We start from the raw sequence: 22,372 nt of genomic DNA on the forward strand, positions 1-22,372 counted from the left end.
CTGGCACACGAACGCTGGGGCAGAACAGCTTCTGGGAACACTCAGCAGTGGGAAGAGTGATCTCTGTACACACAAAGACCAAGACCTTGAAGGGAACAGATTAGGAGGTGGGAGCAAAGACCCAACACTGGAGTCCAAGAGAAACTCACGGACAGTTCTCATGCTCCCCAGAGCCAGGAGTGTCAGCATTACTGCCACAATTAGGCAAATGAAATAGAGAGAAAGCCACACTCCCTTCCAGTGTCAAATTCTACCAGAAAACAGGGGGGAGAAACACACTTTGTTTAGCCAGCTGTTCTGTCCCAGGTGATTCCCTCTGTTCTGATGCCTGACTGAACCTGTATCAGCACTTTGAAGCAGCTAAGCACATCTTTTGATCTGAGATTTCTTCCTCCAGACAAAGAACACAGGAAGATGACAGGCTCCAAAGAGCTGACAAGCTCATCAACGAGAACGACTCCTGTACCTATTTGCCTTTCATGCTGTAATCAGCAGCAAGAGGGAGAACACTGCAAGATTTACTGTTAGGAAGACAGAGACAAAAAGCACAGGAGACAACCCAGGAAGATTGACACCAATATACTAACCACATTGCTGTAGAGCCCTTTTAGTTCCCTTCAAGCCCTTCCTGTCCTAAGCTTCTTGAGGAAAAGATGCAAGGGGGAAAAAGAAAACCCAAGGTGGAAATAACTAGGATGCATGCACGCTGCCAGAATGGCTTCCCTTCCCCCAGCTTTCAGGGGATGCTTCAAAGGGAAGGGAATGCTATACTGGGTCACTAAGCCATAAATCTGTCAGGAACAGCCTCCTCTCTTTCCTGTTTCTGTGTATTTACATTAACCTATGATAACAATGCCTGGATTCCCAGATGACAGCTGATAAAAAGCACTTTCAAAACACAGATAATACATCCCCCAGTATCTCTGGTAAAACTAAATCTTAGCTCCCTTTCCTGCTTTTTGCATCTCTCTTTGTAAAGAAGGAAAAGAGAGTTCAGGACACATCATCGCCTTACAAGGAGCCATTTCAAAAGTAAGGGCCTCCTTTCACCAAGAAAAAAACCCAAACCAAACACAAAATCAGCGTTGACACACGCTGATCAAAACAAGGGAAATTCCTCTTAACAGGACCTCATCCCACAACTTCACAGCAAAATCTTCAGAAGGAATGGACTACACATGCAGCAAGTTACTTGCTTCATCACACGTGACAAACATGTGCTCGTTTCTTTGTTTACATACACCTGCAAAGTCAAAGCTCCTGTGTAACACGTCGAGTTCATGTTGTACAACTCACAGGTACCTTGTGTTCCCTCATTTCAGGTTTATGCTACCAATTGTCCTGCAGGCTTTAAACAGAACACGGGTCACAGAGTTTGCTCAGCCACACAGAGAGCAGTTATTAAACAGAGCTTGAAAGAGATACCTCTGCATGTGATGACTCTACAGCTTTGCACACCAGGCGCTGCTGCCTGACAAAAAAAAAAAACCAAAACCCTGCTACATATATTCTCCCTATCTAGAACATGAATTAGCACTGAGATGATTTCACTCATTTGTGAGGAAAGCGGCCAGCGAGCCTACCCGTTCTGGAGCAGAGGGACAAGCTGGCATGGGATATATCACCCCAGAAAGGCTCATCTCCCCAGGATGGATCAGGGTGAGCTACCTCCAGCCGAGTCCCAGGGCCACCCCAGGCCAGAGCCGGGCCAGGCCAGAGCCGAGCCTCCCCCCAAGCCAGAGCCGGGCCTGGCCCCGCCACCCCAGGCCAGGGCCGGGCCCCACCCCTACCTCAGGCCAGGCCAGCCCCGGTTCCCCCCTAGGCCAGCCCAGAGCCGGGCCCCCCACAGCCCACGTCAGCGCGGACCGCAGCGACAAGTGGCCTGCCGAGGCTGGCAGCCCAGGGAGGAGAGGCGCCTCCTCGGGCCTTCCCCTCCCCAGGCGCTGCCCCGACCTCCTCACGACGGCCCCGGGCAGGCCGGGGGAAGGCCCGACGCCACGGCCGCGCCTCACGGGAGAGCCGGACGAGGCCCGGCGCGCCCCCGAGGGCCCCGGCTCGCCCCCGCAGCCCCCCGGGAGCCGTCGGGAGGGGGGAAAGAGGGACGGCCCCGCCTCACCTGCACCGGCCGCTCGCTCCCCGCCTCGGCCGCGACCCCTCCGCTTCGCCGACGCTCGACGCTTCCGTCACTTCCTGCCCCGCACCCCGCCTGAGAGCGGCGCTCAAGCCGCCGGCGGGACGGTCATAGAGAGGCGCGAGAGGAATGGACGCTGGGCGCATGCGCGGGAACTCGCCGCCCCGGTCAGGCGCCGGCTGCGCCATGCGCATGCGCGGCGGAGCCCGCCCTGAGCGCGCGCCGCCGGTTGCTGCCGCCGCCGCGGGGGGTGTCACGCCCCCGGTGCCGGGCGCCTCCCGTGGGCTCCGCCGCACGCGCGCTGCCTCCCGCGGCGCCCCCCGGCGCCCCGCCCTCGCACCTCTGTCACAGCCCTGTCGCCGCTGTCACCTCCGGCGCCGCCTTGTCACCCCCCGGCACACCCCGGCACCTCCAGTGCCCTCCCTCACGCCTCCCTCACGCCTCCCTCACGCCTCCCTCACGCCTCCCTCGCGCCTCTGTCACCCCTCCGTCACACGTCTGTTTCCCCTCCGTCACCTCTGCAACCCCTGTCTCCCCACCATCACCCCCATCAGCCCTACACTGCCCCTCCATCACCCCTTTCATCCCCCCCCCATCATCCCCGGCGCCCCCCTATCACCCCTCCATCAGCCCTCCATCACACCTGTCACCCCTCCATCACCCCTCCATCACCCCTTTCACACCTCCATCACCCCTATCAGCCCTCCACCACCCCTCCATACCCCATCCATCACCCCTCCATCACCCCTTTCACCCTTCCATCATCCCAGTCACCCCCCGATCACCCCATCACTCCTCCATTGCCCCTTTCACCCCCCATCACCCCTCCATTGCCCCTTTCACCCCTCCATCACCTCCATCACCCCTCCATCTCCCTGATCACCCCTCCATTGCCCCTTTCACCCCTCCATCACCTCCATCACCCCTCCATCTCCCTGATCACCCCTCCATTGCCCCTTTCACCCCTCCATCACCTCCATCACCCCTCCATCTCCCTTATCGCCCCTCCATCACCCCCATCACTCCTCCATTGCCCCTTTCACCCCCCATCACCCCTCCATTGCCCCTTTCACCCCTCCATCACCTCCATCTCCCTTATCACCCTTCCATCACCCCCATCACTCCTCCATTGCCCCTTTCACCCCCCATCACCCCTCCATTGCCCCTTTCACCCCTCCATCACCTCCATCACCCCTCCATCTCCCTTATCACCCTTCCATCACCCCCATCATCCCTCCATTGCCCCTTTCACCCCCCATCATCCCTCCATTGCCCCTTTCACCCCCCATCATCCCTCCATTGCCCCTTTCACCCCCCATCACCCCTCCATCTCCCTTATCACCCCTCCATCACCCCTGTCACACACCCCCCCCCCCCCCCATCCACCTCACCAGCAGCGACACCGCCATGCTTCCCTCCTGCTTTCCCACAGGGCCAAGCCCAGCATTCCCCTCTCCGAAGCCAGAGCCTGTTTTCCTCGTTACCCGGCGGAAGGAGCGGGTGGGGTGCTGGATCGGTGACCTTTCCCGAGCCAAACAGCCGGGGATGCTAATTAAAAACAACATCATTACAAGAGCGGTGGGTGACAAAGGCGGCGAAGGTGAGCGAGGTCGCCCAGAGCTCGGCCTTCCCGCCACATGAACACTCCCACCGCAGTATCTGAGGGTTTAGGAGCTTTTATCCCCCCCACCCCGTGATGGCCAGTGTCAAATATTAACCCTTAGATCACAGAATCACAGGGGGTGGAAGGGACCTCCAGAGATCGAGTCCAACCCCCCTGCCAAAGCAGGGTCCCTAGGACAGGGCACACAGGTCGGCACCCAGACAGGTCTTGAATATCTCCAGAGAAGGAGATTCCACACCCCCCTGGGCAGCCTGTCCCAGGGCTCTGATGCTTATTTTGATTTCCTACCTGCACAAGGTGAGAGGGGATCCCCCACCCCAGCGCAGGGATTTAGGGACAAGCCCAAATTTTCCTCAGGAGAAGGAATTTTGCTGAGATTCCTGACGTTATACCCGTGCTAATTACTCAGAGCTCGTGCAAACGTGCCAGTGGGGTGAGGGTGCTTCTCCCCTGCACCAAGCCTGACACCCCAAAGGGCTGGTCCCTGGGGGGATGCCACTTTGGGTAAGCACACACACACACCCTTCTTCCCCAGTTTTCCATAAATTTCATGGCAGTTAAACATTTATGGCCTTTTAAAATTATTATTATTATTATTTTAAAGGGAATTTGTGTAAAGCCTTGGGAATAGCCATGCTCCGAGCTGGGGAAGCAGTGAGCCTGCAGCAGCCCTCTGGGCATTGTGAAAGGCTGCTTTTAACCCCCTGATTCCCTATTTTTGCGGGGGTTTTTCAAGGATAGAAGACCTAATCCTGATTATTTATTGAAATCTGGAGCTTGGCAGCACCCTTCTGCAAATCCCAGCTGAGGTCTTGGCTTTTTCTCTCTCTCTACCAAGGTTGAGAACCAAACCCAGCACCCACCAGGACCAAAACCACCCATCTCACATCCCCCCCCCCCCCCCCCAGGAAAAACCCCACCTCCACATGAGATTTTTAAGGATGAAGAGAGGCATGTGGGATACTTTTTGGGGGAGGGGGGATGGTGCTGTTTAAGTTTTCCCAGTGCAATAAAACCCACCAGAAACTTTCACATAAGTGTTTATTGGGTTAGAAACACTGCATGGTTTATACACCCTGGCACACGGGTGGGATGTAGAGGTAGAGGAGGAGGAGCTGCTGCTCCAGTTGCGGAGCAGACTGCAACATGGGGTGGTCCCCTCACCAAACCCTCACTCCTCTGCATGAATCCAGTAACCTATAGATTACATAGTAGGTAAGAAAAAGCAGTGAATATAGAGTCTGGAAGAGCAGCATCCGCAGTGCCTCACATCACAGGATTTGCACCGCTTCTCCCACCCTGGAGCATCCTCCTCCCGTGATATCTCCCTCCTCCAGACCTTGCCTGAGAGGGATGAGCGAGCTGGACTTTCTGGTGAGCTGCCCCACAAGGTGATGGTGATGGAGCCTGACAGAAAGCTTCCTTTATCCCTTCCCACTCACATTCCCATGAGATGGAGGAGCCTGCGGTGAAACGACGCAGCGAGGGGCTGCGCCGGCTCGGGCAGAGCGTTGGCAAAAGCAGGTTGAGCGTCCACTTCCAAGAGCTGGCTTCCTTCTGTGAAGCGATGCTCCCTCCCTCCCCCAGCTTAGGGAGAGCTTTTCCCAGGGACACGCTGCTTAATCTGGAAGCAGTCACACTTCTTGTATTTCATGGTCAGTCCGTACTGAGGAGTGACGTCCACCTCCCCCCCGGGACAGAGGCTGAACTCCAGCTGCTGCAGCAAGGTGGTCAAGAAGAGGAAGATTTCCCACCGGCCGATGGACTCCCCGAGGCAGCGCCGCTTCCCCAGGCCGAAAACCATCACCTTGTCGCTCTCCATCCTGTTTATCTCGGTCCCCGCAGCGTTGAGGAACCGCTCGGGGTTGAAGGTTGAGGGGTCCTTCCAAAGCTTCCTGGAGGAGAAAGGGGACACCTGACAAAGCCGCCTTCGCCATTCTGGGGGACAGCAATCGGGGAAAGGAACCAAACTACCCCACCCCCACCCCCCCCAAACAAGAATCACAAGAATCACAAGGTTGGAAGAGACCTTTGAAGATCATCAAGTCCAACCATTCCCATTCTGTGCTAAACCATATCCCTAAGTACCTCATCAACCCTTTTTTTGAACACATCCAGGGAAGGTGACTCAACCTCTTCCCTGGGCAGCCTGTTCCAGGCCCCACAACTCTTTCAGTAAAACATTTTTCTAATATCCAATCTAAACCTGCCCTGGGGCAGCTTGAGCCCATTGCCCCTTGTTCTATCTCCTGTCACCTGGCTGAAGAGACCATCACCCGCCTCTCTACAACCTCCCTTCAGGTAGTTGTAGGTGGTGATAAGGTCTCCCCTCAGCCTCCTCTTCTCCAGGCTGAACACCTCCAGCTCCCTCAGCCGTTTCTCATATGATTTGCCCTCCAGTCACTTCACCAGCCTGGTTGCCTTTCTCTGCACTTGCTCAAGGACCTCAATGTCCTTTTTAAACCCTACAGGGAGAAGCATTGCCACGCTTTCTTGTCTCACCACCCAAAAAACCTGTCCCCCTCAACCACGTGTCAGACCCTACAGTCACTAAAATGAGCTCAGACCATGGTCATTCATGCAGATACCAGGGATGGTAAAACAATTGCCACGTAGAAATCAGTCAGCACCCCTTAAAAAAAGGATGGAGACCTTGGGGGTGTCCCCACCTTGAATCCTGGTAGGAAAATCTTCCCAGCCTGGCTGCTGGGAGGCACCAGGTGGGATTTTCCCCATGTCTTAGAGGAGAATTTCTCTTTGGCTGTGGGGAATTTAGGGACAACGTTCCCATTGTGGCAACTCACCAGCTTATGCAGGGTGGAATATGACAATATGACATGTCGTGATATTGGAATAGAATGGAATAATAAGGGATAGAATGGAATAATAACTTGTAATAATTAAGATGTAATGATATATAATACAATAAATGGTAACATTTCTCTGCAATAGAACAGGATACAAAGATCTTGAGCTCCTTATCCAAAACACCAGCCCTGGGAATCACATTCTGCCTCAGCTGCTCAGCATGAGGATCTACCCATTCCCGACCATACAGCAGCCCAAGGTGCAACTGTTGAAATCCCGTTGCCTTGAAGGCACCACTGTGGTGCTGCACATCGAACCTGAGGCCAGGAGAGCCCAGGCTGAGCTCAGCATCAAACCCACAAGAGTTTTGGTCCCACTTAACCCTAACAACCCTGTCTCTGCCTCCCTGAGCCATTCTGCTTTTGACACGTTGTTGGAAAGGATGTGGAGCGATCTCAAGGCCAAGCAAAGGCATCACAAATCCCAGGGCGGGGTGGGGGGTGGGGTGGATTTGGGATACTCACTCATCATGATTGACTTGCCACTGGTTGACAAACACGCAGGTACCCTTGGGGATGTAGTAGCCATTCAATGCCGTGTCTTTCGTGGTACTGGAAGGAATAAGGGTGGAGTGGAGAAGTTAAGAGGAGACACAGAGATACCCCCAAATATCCCATCAACTGCTCCAGCCTTGTACCTGTGTGGGATGGTGAAGGGCAGGAAGGAGGAATGCCTGAACATCTCCAGGATGAAGGCTTCTGTGTAGGGCAGCGTGCCTCGGTCCGACAGCCTCGGGCTCCTCTCCTGGCCAATGGTTTGGTCTGTGGGAGGTCGAGAGGAGGGAGGGGGTTGGGGTCAGCCCTGGCCAGAAAGGTTTTGGCCCCTGGAAGAAAGAGGTTGATGGACTCACCCAGTTCTTCCTGGATCTTCTTCTGGATGTCAGGGTACAAGGCAACATACATGATGCTCCAGGATAAGGCAGTTGTCACAGTGTCAAAGCCTGGATGGACACAAAAAAGGGAGTTAGTCCCCAAAAGAGGACCAGTAAATGGGTATTTACAGATCCTACTGCTCCAGATGTTTGCCTTGGAGAGGCTTCTCCATCAGCTACTGCTGAAAAGCCATCAGCTCTGGTCACTGCTCAGGAGGACACCCCAGAGCCCAGCAGCACCTCCAAACACCCAAGTGTGGCCCGGGTCCTGCCCCACCAGCTCACCCACCCAGCAGCAAGGCTTTAGCCTCAGAAAGGTTCTCACCTGCCCCAAAAAGGTCATTGACGATGCTGATGATCTTCTTGTTGGAGAGTGGGACGCGGACCTCATCTCCTACACGCTTCTCCTGGCAGTGCCCGATCAGTGAGTCTGTGATGTCCCGGATGTGCTCCTGGGGAAGAGCCAGCGGGTCATCAGACATCATGGACACCCAGGGCTGGGGAAGCATCTCCTCCCCGGGCCAGTGTCAGCTTCTCAGGGGAGATTAACTGGAGCTTGGAGAGCTCCAAAGAGCTTTCCTGGACAGGTGGGGGGACAAGGGAGTATCCTCTTCCCCTCATTGCCAGGCAGGGAGCACCTGGGACACCCGTAGGTATCTCCAGTCACATCCTAAAGCATCCAAGCACTTACCTTATCAAAGCTGCTGTAATGCTCCTGGACAATTTTTTGCACAAAGACACTGAAACGCCTGTTGATGTCCTTAAAGAGCTGCATGGTGCGGCTGGGAAGGTACTGGAGCAGGGGGATGAAGTCAGCAGGGTTGCCAGAAGCGGCCACATCCCCAAATTCATTGTTGAGGTTCACCAAGCTGAGCAGCTCTTGGTCGTTGTGGTCGTAGCGCTTGCCAAAGAGGATGGCGCAGATGACGTTGGCCACGGACACCACCAGGTACCGGTAAGGGTCAAAGCTCTTCTCCTCCTCCATCAGCTGCAGGAACTTGGTGACCAGGTAGCTGGCCTCCTTGGAGACGTGCTCCTCCAGCAGGCAGGTGGAAGAGGAGGTGGGGCTGGGGGCGATGGAGAAGGTCTTCAGGGCGTTCTGGGCCAGCCTTCTGCGGGCTTTCCACACCTCCCCTGAGTCAGGGCTGAAAGCCAGGCTCTGCCCATCTGAAATGTACTGGAAGCTGTAGAGGTCTGGGCGGCCCATGAAGTCTTCTCCTTGCTTCACCAGCGCTTGCCTGATGGTCTCCAGCCCGCTCAGCACCAGCACGGGCCGGGTGCCGATCCTGATCTCCATCACGTCTCCATACTTCTGGCTCAGCCTGGTCAGGGCCAGGTGTGTGTCCTTCCTCAGCTCCAGCACATTCCCAAGGATGGGATAGCCTCTGGGGCCCGGGGGCCTCTTCAGCCCCTTGGGCACGTGCTGCCGGAGGGACTGGATCAGCAGGAAGACCAGGCAGAAGACAGCAGCTGCCAGGAGCACCTCAGTGGAGGACACGACACCTTGGCTCCCCACCAGCGACATCGCAGCCTTCATCACTGCCGGCACACAGGAACCTTAGCAAGGCACCAAAGAGGCACTGTGAGGGAGGGAAGGTCTGTGGGGCACCTCTAATTGGGGCACAGGATTGGAAAACTGGGTCTAACTCCTGATTCAGAGCTACACCCAACTCTGCACTCTCAGAAACTGCTTGTGCTTAAAATCGGGGTGGGGGGGCAGGGGGTAGTGGTACTATCCAGGAGCAAAAGGACCAATTCCCATGGCTTTTTCCAGGGGTGGGAAATGCCTTCTCTTAACTACAGGACCCCTCTTTCATCCCACAAAGTCTTTCCCAGAGCAGATGCCCGCAGGAGAGCTGAGTCCTCCTGGATTTAGTCAGCCGGTTGCTTGCCCTGATCCAGCGCTCGCCGGGAAACCAACCCAGCATCACCTCCCCTCTTCCTACAGGGATGGCTGGGAAAGCCACGGGGCTGTAGTGCAGGGCTGGCCGGCTGCGGGCACCCTGCTCTGCCAGAAATCCCTGGGAAAACCCTGAGCCAGGGGTAAGGAATAGCCTGGAGCTGGAATCCCACCTCCCCTGGGGTTTGGGAAGGTGCCACAGCCTCCTGCAGAACACCCAGCCAGACCCCGCGGGGTGAGGAGCATGGGAGGGGGGATGCTTGGAGCCCTGCACCCCGGTGGGTGCAGCCACGCTAGGACCCCCCTCCGAGCCCCAGGCTGCAGATCGTGGCCATCCCAGGGCAAGAGGGGCTGCGGGAGAAGGGTTACCCCCAGACCCTACGCTAAACCTACCTGCCAACGAGGAGGGGATGCTACGGGAGATTTGGGGAAGAGGAGTGTGTGTGGGGGGACAGGACACCCCACACAGGGGCACTCCCTGACTTTCCATCCCTCGAGGGTGCCCGGGGAGAGCTCAAGTGCCCCCAAACGCAGCTCCCCATGCCCCGGGCAGGGCCGTAGCTGGCAGCGGGCAGCCCCGACGGCACTCACCTGCGGAGCGGAGCGGCTAGGGGCCCGATCCTTCCCGGCGGGTACCCCGGGCGCCCTTCGCTCCTGCTTTATATGCATCGCCGCTCGCCCTGATTGGCCCGTCAACCTCCCGCCACGTGACCCAAGCCTAATCAAACCTGACGTGCGTCCAAACTCCTAAATAACTAATTCGGACCCCCCCACACCTCCTCCCCATCTCCCAGAGGTGGCAGGAGAGGGGCTGTGTGTCACCCCCGTGCCGCCCCCAACCCCGCGTGTCCCCCGGTGGGGACATTACAAAGCAGAGGGAGAAGAGGAAAGGAGCGGGCGGGGTGGGGGGGTGGGGTGGTGTCCCGACGGGTCAAGGGAGGTGGTGCCGGTGCCGTCCGTGGGTTTCAGACCCGGGGGGGGGGATAATGGGGGGGGCATCGCGTGCGAAGCGGGCGGGATGTTTGGGCAACCCGCGCCGCCCCGGTCACTCCAGTCACGCTACCGGCAGGATCTTAAAGGCGCCGATTACGTGCCCCGGTTACCCCCCCCCGGACCCTCCCGGGCACCTCCCAGGCTCCGCTGCTCAGCCCCCGTGCACCCCCCCCCCCCCCCGCCTCCCACCTCTGTGCGGGCATCCTGCCCCATCCAACCCCCGCAGCTCCCGCCGGTGCACCCAGCCCAGCCCCGGGATGTCTCCGGTGCCCCGGAGCCGCGGGACGAGCGTGGGAAAACAGCCCCGGTTTGCGCTGCGCCGGGCAGGAGAGGGGGGTTCATCCCCCCCCACGGGGCTCCGCCAACACGCAGGGACCAGTGCGGACCCCTCTCCCCACCGCGACTGCCCCCTCCGCATCCCGGCGTGGGGGTTCGCCAGCCCCTCCGCCGGGTCTCCCCGGTAAAGCAGAGGGAGGAGAGCCGGGGGCGGGCGGGGGGGGGGAGTAGGTGGGGGGTGCGGGCGCTCTCCGAATCCGTTCCCCCCCGTGTTCCTCCCCTCCCCACGCTGCGGAGCCGTTCTACTGGTCCCCGTGAGGAAGGGGGCGGCGGGGCAGCCCCGGAGGGTCGTGGGGGGTGAGGGGGGGGGGGGGGGGGGTCACGGACCTCACTGCCCCGACCCGGTTAAAGATTGTCCAGGTTCGCGTGAGAAGCGGCCGTGCCCTCTGTCACCTCTTGTCTCCTGGGGACAGAGCGGCCCGGAGGGGGGTGCGAGACGGCGTGGGGATGGGGCAGGGGGTGCAGCCAGAGATGGGCGGGGAGAAGGGAGGGAGGATGCCCAGGGGACCGAGGAGGGTGTCAGGCAGAGTTTGCGGCTCCAGTCCCCCCCACCCCCCCACCCATCCGCACTCCCCGTGGGGTGACAGGCAGGGACTCCAGGAAGGACAAAGGGGACCAGCCCCTCCACACGCACCCATGGGATGGGGTGTGGGGGGGGCGAGGGGGGGTGGGGGTTGGCACTGGGGACATCGCGTGCGAAGGGGCACCGGGAGGGCCGCCCGGGTCACTCGCAGTCACGCTATGGGTGGTGGTGGGGGGGAAATGGCTTTTAAAGGACCAGGGCGGTGGCCTCACGTCCAGGAGCCTGGCCCGGGGTCAAGACGGCGCCGGAGCAGCTCAGGACCGGTCCCCTTCTCCTGCCCCCCCCCCCCCCCGCCAGCACCGGGTACACCTTCAGCTCGGTCCCATCTGCCAGGGGATGCTGCCACCACCTGCAAGGGCACAGCAGCCCCCACCCCACCCCTCATGTGTCCCCCTCGACAGGACCCAAGGGGAAGGGTTTTTTCCCACCAGTCTCCTTCATGCCACCACCAATGTCCACTTTTAAGGTCCAGGGGACACTGAGCACTCCCCAGCAGGGTTGTCCATCCCCAGGGGACACGCTGTGAAAATGCCCCTCCCCTCCCCCCGCCCTTTCCCTCCCCGTGCTGCTTTTCCTCAGGAGAGGGGCTGCTGAGCACACACAGGGACCACGCAGGTCCCTAAACCCCAGAACAGGGATGCCCCCACTGCAGCACCCCATGAAACGACACGCATAGGCACCCGCACGCCTCCTTGTCATGCGGTGAGGCTGGTGTGCATCCATTCACCCCATCTATACATACACCTATACACGTACCGACCACACGGGGGGGGGCGGGGGGCTAATGCACCCTCCCAGTGCACATTTTGGTGTTACAGGGGCAGAATATTCTAGATGCTTCTTATACACACACACACACAAATAACTCGCCTAACAAGCGCATGGTGCAGTTACGCTCCTGCTGGTACATGTGCCCGCGTCCACGCGCGCATCCTCGTGCTCACACGCATCCTTGCACACGCACGCAGCCGGGTTCCTCCCCTGGGGATCAAGGGGTGCACCCCGTGTGTGAGCCCTGCCAAGGGCAGGGGACCAGCGGCTAGCTGCGAGGGCTCAGGGAGGGGCGGTGGCCCAGGGTGGGAGCCTGGGCGCTGGGTGAGGATGTGTTTTGGGGCGTGAGGCTAGTTGGCACGCAAGGCAGCAGCTCCTTAACGCTGTTCTCATCAGGAGGCACCCTGCCCTCTCAGGGCTTGGCAGCCACGGGCAAGGAGGTTGGGGAGGGGGGCGGGGAAGGTGGGGAGAGGGGCAGGTGGGTTCTGTCCCCCCCACTCCGGGACCCTCCTCAGCTTTGGGATATGGTGTGGTGTGAGTTCTCATCAGTGCAAGGACACCCAGACTTGGGCAGGGAGGGTTTGGGGGTTAGACACCCCTCCACCCCCCCTGCAGGGGAGCTGGGTAAATCCACAAGGATGGGATCCTGGGTGGATCCTGGGTGGATCCTGGGTGCTGCGAGCTGTGGAACCCCAGCCTGCCTCCCTGAAAAGCGCTCCCAAGAGTCTTCCTCACCAGGGCTCATAGGTCTGCGAGGTGCCTGGCAATTATCGGCGCGGATATTAGCAGCCGGGGTTTTGTAACTGTTCCTGCCAAGCGCTAATGAACGGCGTCACCACTGTTAATGAGCCCGATTAGGCCAGATGTTGAAAGCCTTTATTAAACATTAGCTCAGCTTTCACCTGCGCCAAATTCCCACCGTAACCTTTTTTTTTTCCAAAAGACTGGGTGAAACCTGGAGCCAAACCCCACAGCTCAGGCTTCTTCCCTCTCCTCCAGCTCATCCCCAAAGCCCTGCTTTTGGGGCATTTTTTCCCCCCCTCTCACTCCCACATCTCCCTCTGGATGGCACACACTGTGTTTTCGGGGGGGGAGGGGGGGGGGTGAGCTGCCCCAACCTTGCCCTTCGCTGCCCCTTTCACCTCCCCTATCTTTTGGGCTCACCTCCTCCCCTCTGCCCCGCCACTCCTCTCCCTCGCTGCCTGTTTGCCACGGAGGAGCCGGGGGAAGCGAGCCAGCCGCCTTCTCACGCGAACCTGGGCAATCGTTAACCTGAGCCTGGCTCTGACGCTGGGCCAGAAGGTCCTGCCACCACCAGTCCCGGCGGAACGGGGACCTGCTGCGTGATTCCCATATCCCGGGATGGAGAGGGGCCGTGGGTACCTCTGCCTCAGACACCTCCGGGAAGAGCTTGTGGCTCCTGGCACCTCCGCGGAGGTGACAACCTTCTCTGCGTGCTGGCAGTGGGCACCCACACCCCATGGTACAGTGATGCTGAGAGCGTGTCCTCCATCCCCTCCATGGCCCCTTCTCCCTCCTGTGTGGGCACCTGCCCTTGGCAGTAGGACAAGCCACCACTGGTCCCCCAGAGCCTGGTTGGAGCTGAGGAAAGCTCTTCCCCGGTGCCTTGGGCTGTTTCCAGCCCTGCTCAGCCATATTTGTTAATGGGTAGCTATTCCCCAGGGCTTTCGTACCGTGACCCACCCCCCACCCCCCCCCCAGAGATAACCGCCTGGCCATGCAACAGCAGAGGTGTATATAAAGACGTGGACTTCCACGGGGCAGGAGCCAAAGGTCCAGGAGGCAGGAGCTGAAGGTCTGGGAGGCAGGAGAGGATTCCCTCTGCTCCCCAGAACAGGCACCCTCTGCCTCTCTCTGCTGGGACCCCCAGGCAGTAAATCCAGCCCCGTCCATCGCAAGGAAGCTGCAGGTAGGGAACAAGGGAATGTGTGTGTGATTTTCCACGTGGATATAGGGCTGGCAAGGTCATACTTGAGTCTGAAGGAGAATCACCGGGCTCTCCCCTCCCTCCCTCCCCTGCAAGCCACATGGTCTTCTGCCCCCCCCTCCTCAGCCCTGGCCAGATCCAGCCTCCTGGCTGTAAGTCTTCATGGATTTGGTGAAGGGGGGGCTGAGGATGGCTTTGTCATGGAGTTACTCCATCTCTTCTCCTGACTCCCTGCATGGTTTTAGAGTGGCAGTATTTCCCCTGCTTTGTTGTGAGTGGACGTGTGCCCCTGAGCCAGATGCATGGCCGAGCCAGTGGGTACTGGGGTCTTCTGCAGGGGAAGGGGTGCCCTCAGAAGCCTGGGGAGGGGGATGAGGTCCCCCTAAACTGTTGGGTGGTTTTTGGATTCTTTACAGGTCTCCAGCGTTTGTCCCTTGAAAGCCTCAAAGCGCTGCAGGGGCAGCTCCGTCGCCCCAAACAGCTCGAGGGCGTTTGGTGGCCTTTCCCAGCACCAGGAACAGGGGCAGGACTCAACCTCTCGCTGACCAGAGCTCTTCCCCTTGCAGCACTCAGGGTTCCTGTGTGCCGGCAGCGATGAAGGCTGCGATGTCGCTGGTGGGGAGCCAAGGTGTCGTGTCCTCCACTGAGGTGCTCCTGGCAGCTGCCATCATCTGCCTGGTCTTCCTGCTGATCCAGTCCCTTCAGCAGCACGTGCCCAAGGGGCTGAAGAGGCCCCCGGGCCCCAGAGGCTATCCCATCCTTGGGAATGTGCTGGAGCTGAGGAAGGACACACACCTGGCCCTGACCAGGCTGAGCCAGAAGTATGGGGACGTGATGGAGGTCAGGATCGGCACCCGGCCCGTGCTGGTGCTGAGCGGGCTGGAGACCATCAGGCAAGCGCTGGTGAAGCAAGGAGAAGACTTCATGGGCCGCCCAGACCTCTACAGCTTCCGCTATATTGCGGATGGGCAGAGCCTGGCTTTCAGCACCGACTGCGGGGAGGTGTGGAAAGCCCGCAGAAGGCTGGCCCAGAACGCCCTGAAGACCTTCTCCATCGCCCCCAGCCCCACCTCCTCTTCCACCTGCCTGCTGGAGGAGCACGTCTCCAAGGAGGCCAGCTACCTGGTCACCAAGTTCCTGCAGCTGATGGAGGAGGAGAAGAGCTTTGACCCTTACCGGTACCTGGTGGTGTCCGTGGCCAACGTCATCTGCGCCATCCTCTTTGGCAAGCGCTACGACCACAACGACCAAGAGCTGGTCAATATAGTGAACGTAACGGACCAGTTCAGCGAGGCCACGGCTGCTGGCAACCCCGCTGACTTCATCCCCCTGCTCCAGTACCTTCCCAGCCGCACCATGACCTTGTTCCTGGACTTCAACAAGCGGTTCCTCAGTTTCCTGCAGAAGAATGTCCAGGAGCACTATGAGACCTACGACAAGGTACGAGCTCGCAGGACCCTCGGCTCTGTGTTCCTGCTCTTGGCCCCTCTCTGTTGCTGGCTTGCTTCTTGCAGCCATGTGTCAGTGGACATCGATGCTACTGCAGGCACTTAGGGCGCTCAGGGAGTGCAGCTGCAATCTCACTTGCCTGTCTCTCCATGTATTGCAGTCCTCCTTCTCCAAGGCCCTGGGTGAAAGGGGTGGTTTGCTGGTCAAACGTCTGAGCTGTAGCTCAGGGTCCCTGGAGAATTGCCTCCTCAGTTTCCTAGGCTGCAAAAAGCTCTAGTGACTGTGAGGGCTGGAAGATGTTCTCTAGAGCTCTTACAACCCTGGGCTCCCCAGCATCAGGCTGTTGCTCTGTAACACCCATCTCTCTGATGGTTCTGCTGCCATGACTTGTTGTCTCTTCCTCTCAGAACAATGTCCGGGACATCACCGACTCCCTCATTGAGCAGTGCCTGGAGAAAAAAGTGGAAGCAAGTACTGCCACGCAGATCCCCAAGGAGAAGATCGTCAACCTTGTGAATGACCTCTTTGGAGCAGGTATCCTTTTCCACCTGCCCCTCGGCTGCTGTGGATTTTCTCAGGCTCCTTGTTTTACTGCTCTTCTGACCCACCTTTTTCCAACACTGGACAACCAGTTTGGGTCCAAGGACTCGCTCTCCAACTCACTGGTCTTTCTGGACCTTCCAGGGAGTCCCCTAGAGACAGACTATAGGAGAGAAGCTCTGGAAAAAGTCTTCAGGGAAAAGCTGAGGGCACGGCTTACAGCTCAGCCGGGCTCCACAAGCTCAGGTGGCTTTTCCTGGTTGAGGGAGATGTCTGTTGACTGATTCATCTTCCAGTCACTCTGGGGAAACTCCCCCGATTCCAGAGAATTACAACCCAAGGGTGAACCAGGACGAGCAACCAGGATGAGTGAGAAGGGAATATTTTAGCAAAGCTCTCTCTGACAGGAGTGAACCCCAAGCCTCACTGTGTGCCCAGGGTGTCCTCTGCCGCCTTAGCCACCCACAACTGCTCCGTGTGTTGGCTAGGCAAGCCAAGGCACTTGCCCACCGTGTTGTACAGACCTCATCCACATGCTTTCCTCTTTGTCCAGGCTTTGACACCATCACAACCGGCCTTTCCTGGAGCCTCCTGTATCTCGTGACGTACCCCGACATCCAGAAGAAGATCCAGGAAGAACTGGGTGAGTCCATCAACCTCTTTCCTCCGGGGGCCAAAACCTCTCTGGCTGAGGCTGACCCCCACCCCCTCCCTCCTCTCGACCTCCCACAGACCAAACCATCGGCCGGGAGAGGAGCCCGAGGCTGTCGGACCGAGGCACGCTGCCCTACACAGAAGCCTTCATCCTGGAGATGTTCAGGCATTCCTCCTTCCTGCCCTTCACCATCCCACACAGGTACAAGGCTGGGCTGGCAGGGGGGAGCGGAGGGACACGGGGCACTCCAGGCACGTTGCAGCCGTGCCGGCAGCGGTGCGGTGGGTGGCAGGGAGGTTATTCCCAGCCTGTGGAGCGATGGCTTCGTGGTGACCACAGGGAGCTCACAGCTCTTGCGTGGGGCAGCGTGGGAGCTCCCAAAGGGCAAGCCTTGCTTTCTGCTGACTTCACTGAGGATACTCCACCCAGCGCAAGCAGGCCTTGCCCAATCCACCTCACGGGCAGCACGGCCGCCCCACATAAAGCCTTCTCTTTGGGCCATATCCTTACTGCAGAGCAACTGGGGGCAAACTAACAGTCTCCTGAGGGTGCAGAAGAGCCTTTCTGCTTCCTAAACTCTCACTGTTGTTTCCCTCTCCAGCACGACCAGGGACACAGTGCTGAACGGCTACTACATCCCAAAGGACCGCTGCGTGTTTATCAATCAGTGGCAAGTGAATCATGATGAGTAAGTACCTTCAGAGACAGAAAGTCTCCTCCGGAAACATGCTGTCCCCCTCCTGCAGAGCCATCTTCCTGTGTAGGTCTGGGGTCAATCTGCCCCAAGAGAAAAGGGAGCAGGTGAGGTATCTACTCAAGTCAGGGACAGCCTTACTGACAGGTCCCCTCTGAGCTACCACCTCCCAGTGTCTTCCTACACCTGTGGCCAGGAGATACCACCTCAGCACCTGATGTTTTCCCTTCCAGGAAGCTTTGGAAGGATCCACTGACCTTCAAACCAGAACGTTTCCTCAATGCTGAAGGGACTGAGGTGGACAAAGCGCAAGGGGAGAAGGTGATGGCTTTTGGCCTGGGGAAAAGGAAGTGCATTGGGGAGCCCATTGCCAGGTGGCAGGTCTTCCTCTTCCTGTCCACCCTGCTCCAGCGGCTGGAGTTCAGCATATGCGATGGCAAGAAGGTGGACATGACGCCAATCTATGGACTGTCCATGAAGCACAAAAGATGTGAGCATTTCCAGGTCAAGCAGCGCTTCCCCATCAACTGAGCACTGGGCTTGTCCATCGCCAGGGGTCAAAGACCCCTTGTAGCAAAGTTGAGCCTGGTATGACATTATGGATGATGTTACAGATGATGCAATAAACTGAAGCCATTGGAACTCCTCTCTTGTCTTGTTGGCTTTGTAGCATTTCTTGCCCCTTTTCATTTTCCAGCATTTCTAGTGTTGGATATTCCATCACGTCTAGTCTTAGCGCCACAAAGAACATTTATGAGGTGTGTGAACTATCTTGTGCTAGAGGGAAAGGGAATGTACTCAAACCATTGGGCATTATTCTTTTAGAACCCCTCTTTGGCAGCTTAAGGACAGCCAACATGTGCCACATTCCCACTGCCTCCATCAATGCTTAAGACCTTTGCTGAAGTGATGCCTGAAGCTTTGGTGGAGGTGAGGATGATGGTGTTACTGAGGTCCAGCCAGTATTGCTATTTCTGGACTAATCAGGGGACAAATTTTCACTGGTTGGAATTTCTCTTCAAGGTATATGTGTCTGCAGGGGGAAAAAAACCCTTGGAAATCTTGGAAAAACACCAATACTTCCCCAAATCTTTCTAGGACAGCCTGCTTCCTTGTTTCCACGCTATGATTTTTAATTGTCTATCTGACTTGTCATACCACTTGAAGATTCTCCATTCAGGAGAGAGGTTTATCTCTAGTGCCTCTCTGAGAATCTATCAGGCAACCTTGCCCAGGTCTTCTCCTGCTGCTCAGGTTACTTCAGGGATCCTTCAAATGAATGGGGCTGGGCTGGAGCCAAGCACCTCTGGAGAGACCAGGGTGTTGGAGGACTTCAGACACCTTGAGCGTCCTTCTCCATAGTCACTGAAGGACACAAGGAAGGATGCTTTCACCCCTCACTGTTGAGAAAATCAAGGTGTTGGTATTCTGGGCCAGAACAAGGGGTGTTTTCACAGTGGGGCAGAGGAGAACAGGACTTTCTCCAACTCCAACCCAGGAGTTTACATTGGCTGCCAGTCAGCCTGTGCCAGCAGAGCCAGATGCCTCCTTCTCTTCAGCTTGCACACAAAGACACTTTGGCCAACCAGGGACCTGGCAAGCGATGCTACAGGAACAAGTATAGCCCTCCAGTGCAACACACACTGCTCTTGAATCCGTTCCCATGGGTGGTATCTGCTCAGCCATAGCCCAGGCCTTGACCAATGAGAGCTCCTTTCAGGTCCAACACCGATCACTCATCGTGCGTTGCACAAAACCTTCCAAGAAGCGACAGAAGTGAAAGAGTGGGGAAGGAAACAGGGAAGCTGGTTGCCCAAGACTTCAGGGAGATTCCAGCCAGAGCAGGGAGGTGTTCAGACCCGCTAAACAAGCCTGAATGAAAAGGAGTAACTCTTTGTGTGTCCAGGTCCTGCCTGGTCATCAGTTTGTGATGAAACACCGAGGCGATACAGCCTCGGACGCACACGAGTTCACCCAACCAGCTGGAGCAGCCTCGCTCTGTGACACACCACTGGCTCCATCTGCACTGCTCGGTGTTGTAACCCCATGTTGAAGGAAAGGCAAGGGTGAGGAACAGAAGATCCCAAGTGTGGATGGAGCTGCAGGCTGCCAGAGGCCTTGGAGGAAAAGTGGAAGGATGTTTCAGGGCAACTCATGAGGTCCATCAGCCAAGTAGCATCATCTTGCAAGGTCCCAGCTGGAGTCCTGTGTCCAGAGCTGGGGCCCCAGTACAGGAAAGATGTGGGACTGTTGGAGAGGGGGCAGAGGAGCCACGGAGATGCTCAGAGGGCTGGAGCAGCTCCCCTATGGAGAGAGGCTGAGGGAGCTGGGCTGGGTCAGGCTGGAGAAGAGAAGGCTGTGGGGGGACCTCATTGCAGCCTTCCAGTCCCTGAAGAGAGCAGAGACACAGGAGGGGAATCAGCTTGTTAAAGGGCAGACAGGGGCAGGACAAGGGGGATGGGGTGAAGCTGAAGGAGTGAAGGGTTAGAGGAGATATTAGGGGAAAGTTCTTTGCAGAGAATGGTGAGGGGCTGGAACAGGCTGAGGGGGTGGATGCCCCATCCCTGGGGGTGTTCAAGGCCAGGTTGGATGGGGCCCTGGGCAACCCTGTGTAGCTCCAGGCCTGGAGGTTGGTGTCCCTGCCTGTGGCAGGGGGTTGGAGCTCTGTGATCCTTGGAGTCCCTTCCAACCCAGACCAGTCTGGGATTCTATGATTCTATGATCTCTCCTACCTATGACAAGGGCCTTAGATCAAGTCAGTAGAGTCACGAACCAGCTTTCCACACAGGGACACCCCAAAGCCAGCCTGCGCTTGCTGCAGGGGAAGGTGGGGTCACCCTGGATGTAGATCTGGGTGTCTCAGTGCCTGACCTGGTGATTCAGAAGAACAGGGGGGCAGCCAGGGCCGAGGCAGCAGCGTGTCACGCCATCCCCATGGGGTGGGGAAGCTCTCATGGACTTGGCCCCCTGACTCCAGCTGCAGTGGGAACACACGACAGCGATGCTGGTGTAGGACCAGAGGCCCCGTTTGCCGGAGCCATTGCGTGACTCTCCTGCCCTGGAGGCTGGCTGTGCTTGCTGATAAGGCTGCAATAAGCCAGGGCAGATACAAAGGAAGAAATGTGGGAATATTTTGTTTCCCATTGGAGATGAGTGGTTTACAGCCCCGGGGCAGATAAGCAGATTAATATTAACGTTCCCGACGGGAAACAGCCCCTTGGTGGTGGAAGGTCTCCCCAGGATGCCTTTACCAAGGGCTGATTGCTTCCCTCAGGGACGCAGCTGCCAGTCCACCTCTGGCAGAGCCTGGGCATCAGACACCACAGACCTGGGAGCAAAAGTCACCCTGGTGTCAGGATGGAGAAGGGGAAGGAAAGAGGCTCGGTGGGAGAGAAAAGGCATGCAGGTATCCCCTTCTCTTCATGGTGTTGGAGGGGAAGTGCCCTGCTTTACAAAGCCCCATCTTCATTTGGCATCTCTCTCTCTCCTTGATGCCAACAGAGACATTCAATGGGCTGCAGGAGACCTTTCGTAAGAAGGAGGATGCCCCCCTTCCCAAGACCTTGGTCTGATGTGTGTCATCCCCCTCCCCCATCTCCTTGGACATCCTGACCTGTTCAACAGCCTACTGACCCTGGGTGAGGTCCCACTTTTCAAGCTGTCCCCTCAATCCCAGCCACCCCCATCCCAGTCCCAGGCATCCTGCCTGTTCCTGGACAAGACTGTTGGAGCATCGAAGCTGAGCAGGGTCCTTCACCAGGTGTTTTCTCTGCCCAGTGTCCTGATAGGCCCCAGAACACAAGGAGGAGAGCAGCAAGCACAGCCTAAGCATCAATCAGGGCACCCCAGCTCTGCACTACTCTTTGTTCTGGAGAGGAGCTGCATCCCCAGATCCCACCCACCCCCTTTGAGGAAGGGATGGGGGCACCCTGCTCCCTTTGGGGATGTGGGATCTCAGCTCTTCACCACCTCCTCTTCCCCACCACCGCCTGATAAGCACATCCACCAACCATCACCATGAAAGCCCCAGCTGCTTACAGTGGGTAAGGGACTCACACACCCCCCACCCCCCATCTCCATCTTTCCCCTAATGACCTTCCTCAATTAATCCCTCCCATTACTCCCCAGGGAGCTTGCAATGCCATGATTTGATTCCAGGGGCAGTGATAAGCCAGGGGAGCTTTTATCACCCCACGGCCAATTGCTTTTATTGGGGGTTTTAAAATGAGTCACCAGAGCAGCCGTGGCAGCCGGGGTCCAAAGCAGAGGGAGGGGGACACGGGGACACACACAGCTCCCTCATTCCCACAGGGAAAGGTCCCGGCACACCTTCTCCCTGGAAAGCCCAGACACCTTCCTGGTGCTGGCATTCAGGGTGGTGGCATCTCCTAGACGCCAAACCCTGGACCCAGCCCAAAAATTGGCTAGGGGAACGGCTTGTAGCTCACAGGGAAGGGAGAGGGGAGTTACTCCAACACTTATCAACCCTCCTCATTAAAAGTTCACCCTGTATTTCCAACCTCTTTCCTCTGGTTAATTGTTTATTGTCCCATGAGGTCTCCCCACAGGGATTAACTCCAGGGTGTCTCCTTTTTGCTGCTTGTCCCCAGCACTGGTGATGGCTCCTTGACATCAAAAATATCACCCTTTGATGCTTAAAATAAAGCCCCAAATAGCACCTGAAACTCTATTCCTGAGCAGTGCAGGCTTGCTTTCTGTTTTAGGGACACGGGGTGGGTGGTATCTGACCCTCTGAGTGGGGATAACACCTGGTTTCTGCCTCTCAGGAGAAAATCTCTGCTCAGCCTCCATGGTGGAGCACCCTGGGACCCTTGGGACATTCCCCAGATGAAGTTTCCTTCCACAGTGGGTTGGAGAAGATGCTGGTCCTCTGCTCGAGCCATGCTGGGACTGTGCATGGAGGAGAGCTTGAGCCAGCAGAGCTGGACACATTAAACATGGTACAGCACTCTGCCCCTCCACTGTGTGGGCTCCCAAATCAGTGTGAA

At 57.6% G+C, this 22,372-nt stretch overlaps 2 protein-coding genes across 2 annotated transcripts; one reads left to right on the forward strand and one right to left on the reverse strand.

The window, feature by feature from the left end:
• Positions 1-4,779: 4,779 nt before the first annotated feature.
• On the reverse strand, positions 4,780-10,021 carry CYP1A1 (cytochrome P450 family 1 subfamily A member 1). Its single transcript, XM_084267979.1, has 7 exons — positions 9,986-10,021; positions 8,186-9,051; positions 7,820-7,946; positions 7,474-7,563; positions 7,261-7,384; positions 7,088-7,174; positions 4,780-5,650 (listed from the first exon to the last, which is right to left on the reverse strand). The coding sequence occupies exons 2-7, from the start codon at positions 9,029-9,031 to the stop codon at positions 5,344-5,346; spliced, it is 1,581 nt and encodes a 526-aa protein (XP_084124105.1). The 5' UTR covers positions 9,032-9,051; positions 9,986-10,021; the 3' UTR covers positions 4,780-5,343.
• A 3,879-nt stretch (positions 10,022-13,900) lies between these two features.
• LOC311194631 (cytochrome P450 1A5-like) lies at positions 13,901-18,015 on the forward strand. Its single transcript, XM_084267803.1, has 7 exons — positions 13,901-14,007; positions 14,592-15,465; positions 15,882-16,008; positions 16,568-16,657; positions 16,747-16,870; positions 17,271-17,357; positions 17,597-18,015. The coding sequence occupies exons 2-7, from the start codon at positions 14,620-14,622 to the stop codon at positions 17,892-17,894; spliced, it is 1,572 nt and encodes a 523-aa protein (XP_084123929.1). The 5' UTR covers positions 13,901-14,007; positions 14,592-14,619; the 3' UTR covers positions 17,895-18,015.
• Positions 18,016-22,372: the final 4,357 nt, after the last annotated feature.

The sequence above is a fragment of the Gallinula chloropus genome (genome assembly GCF_964237585.1).
Source record: "Gallinula chloropus genome assembly, chromosome: 9".
Lineage (NCBI taxonomy): Eukaryota > Metazoa > Chordata > Aves > Gruiformes > Rallidae > Gallinula > Gallinula chloropus.

What these genes read in the sequence shown, in the direction of transcription:
- LOC311194631 (XM_084267803.1), top strand. Translation starts at nt 14,620, where the DNA reads ATGAAGGCTGCGATGTCGCTGGTGGGGAGCCAAGGTGTCGTGTCCTCC. An exon ending in ACTATGAGACCTACGACAAG is followed by an intron (nt 15,466 to 15,881) that starts GTACGAGCTCGC and finishes TCTTCCTCTCAG; the next exon opens with AACAATGTCCGGGACATCAC. An exon ending in CCCTTCACCATCCCACACAG is followed by an intron (nt 16,871 to 17,270) that starts GTACAAGGCTGG and finishes TTCCCTCTCCAG; the next exon opens with CACGACCAGGGACACAGTGC.
- CYP1A1 (XM_084267979.1), bottom strand. Translation starts at nt 9,031, where the DNA reads ATGAAGGCTGCGATGTCGCTGGTGGGGAGCCAAGGTGTCGTGTCCTCC. An exon ending in GAAGATCCAGGAAGAACTGG is followed by an intron (nt 7,385 to 7,473) that starts GTGAGTCCATCA and finishes GACCTCCCACAG; the next exon opens with ACCAAACCATTGGCCAGGAG. An exon ending in TGGCAAGTCAATCATGATGA is followed by an intron (nt 5,651 to 7,087) that starts GTGAGTATCCCA and finishes TTTCTCCTCCAG; the next exon opens with GAAGCTTTGGAAGGACCCCT.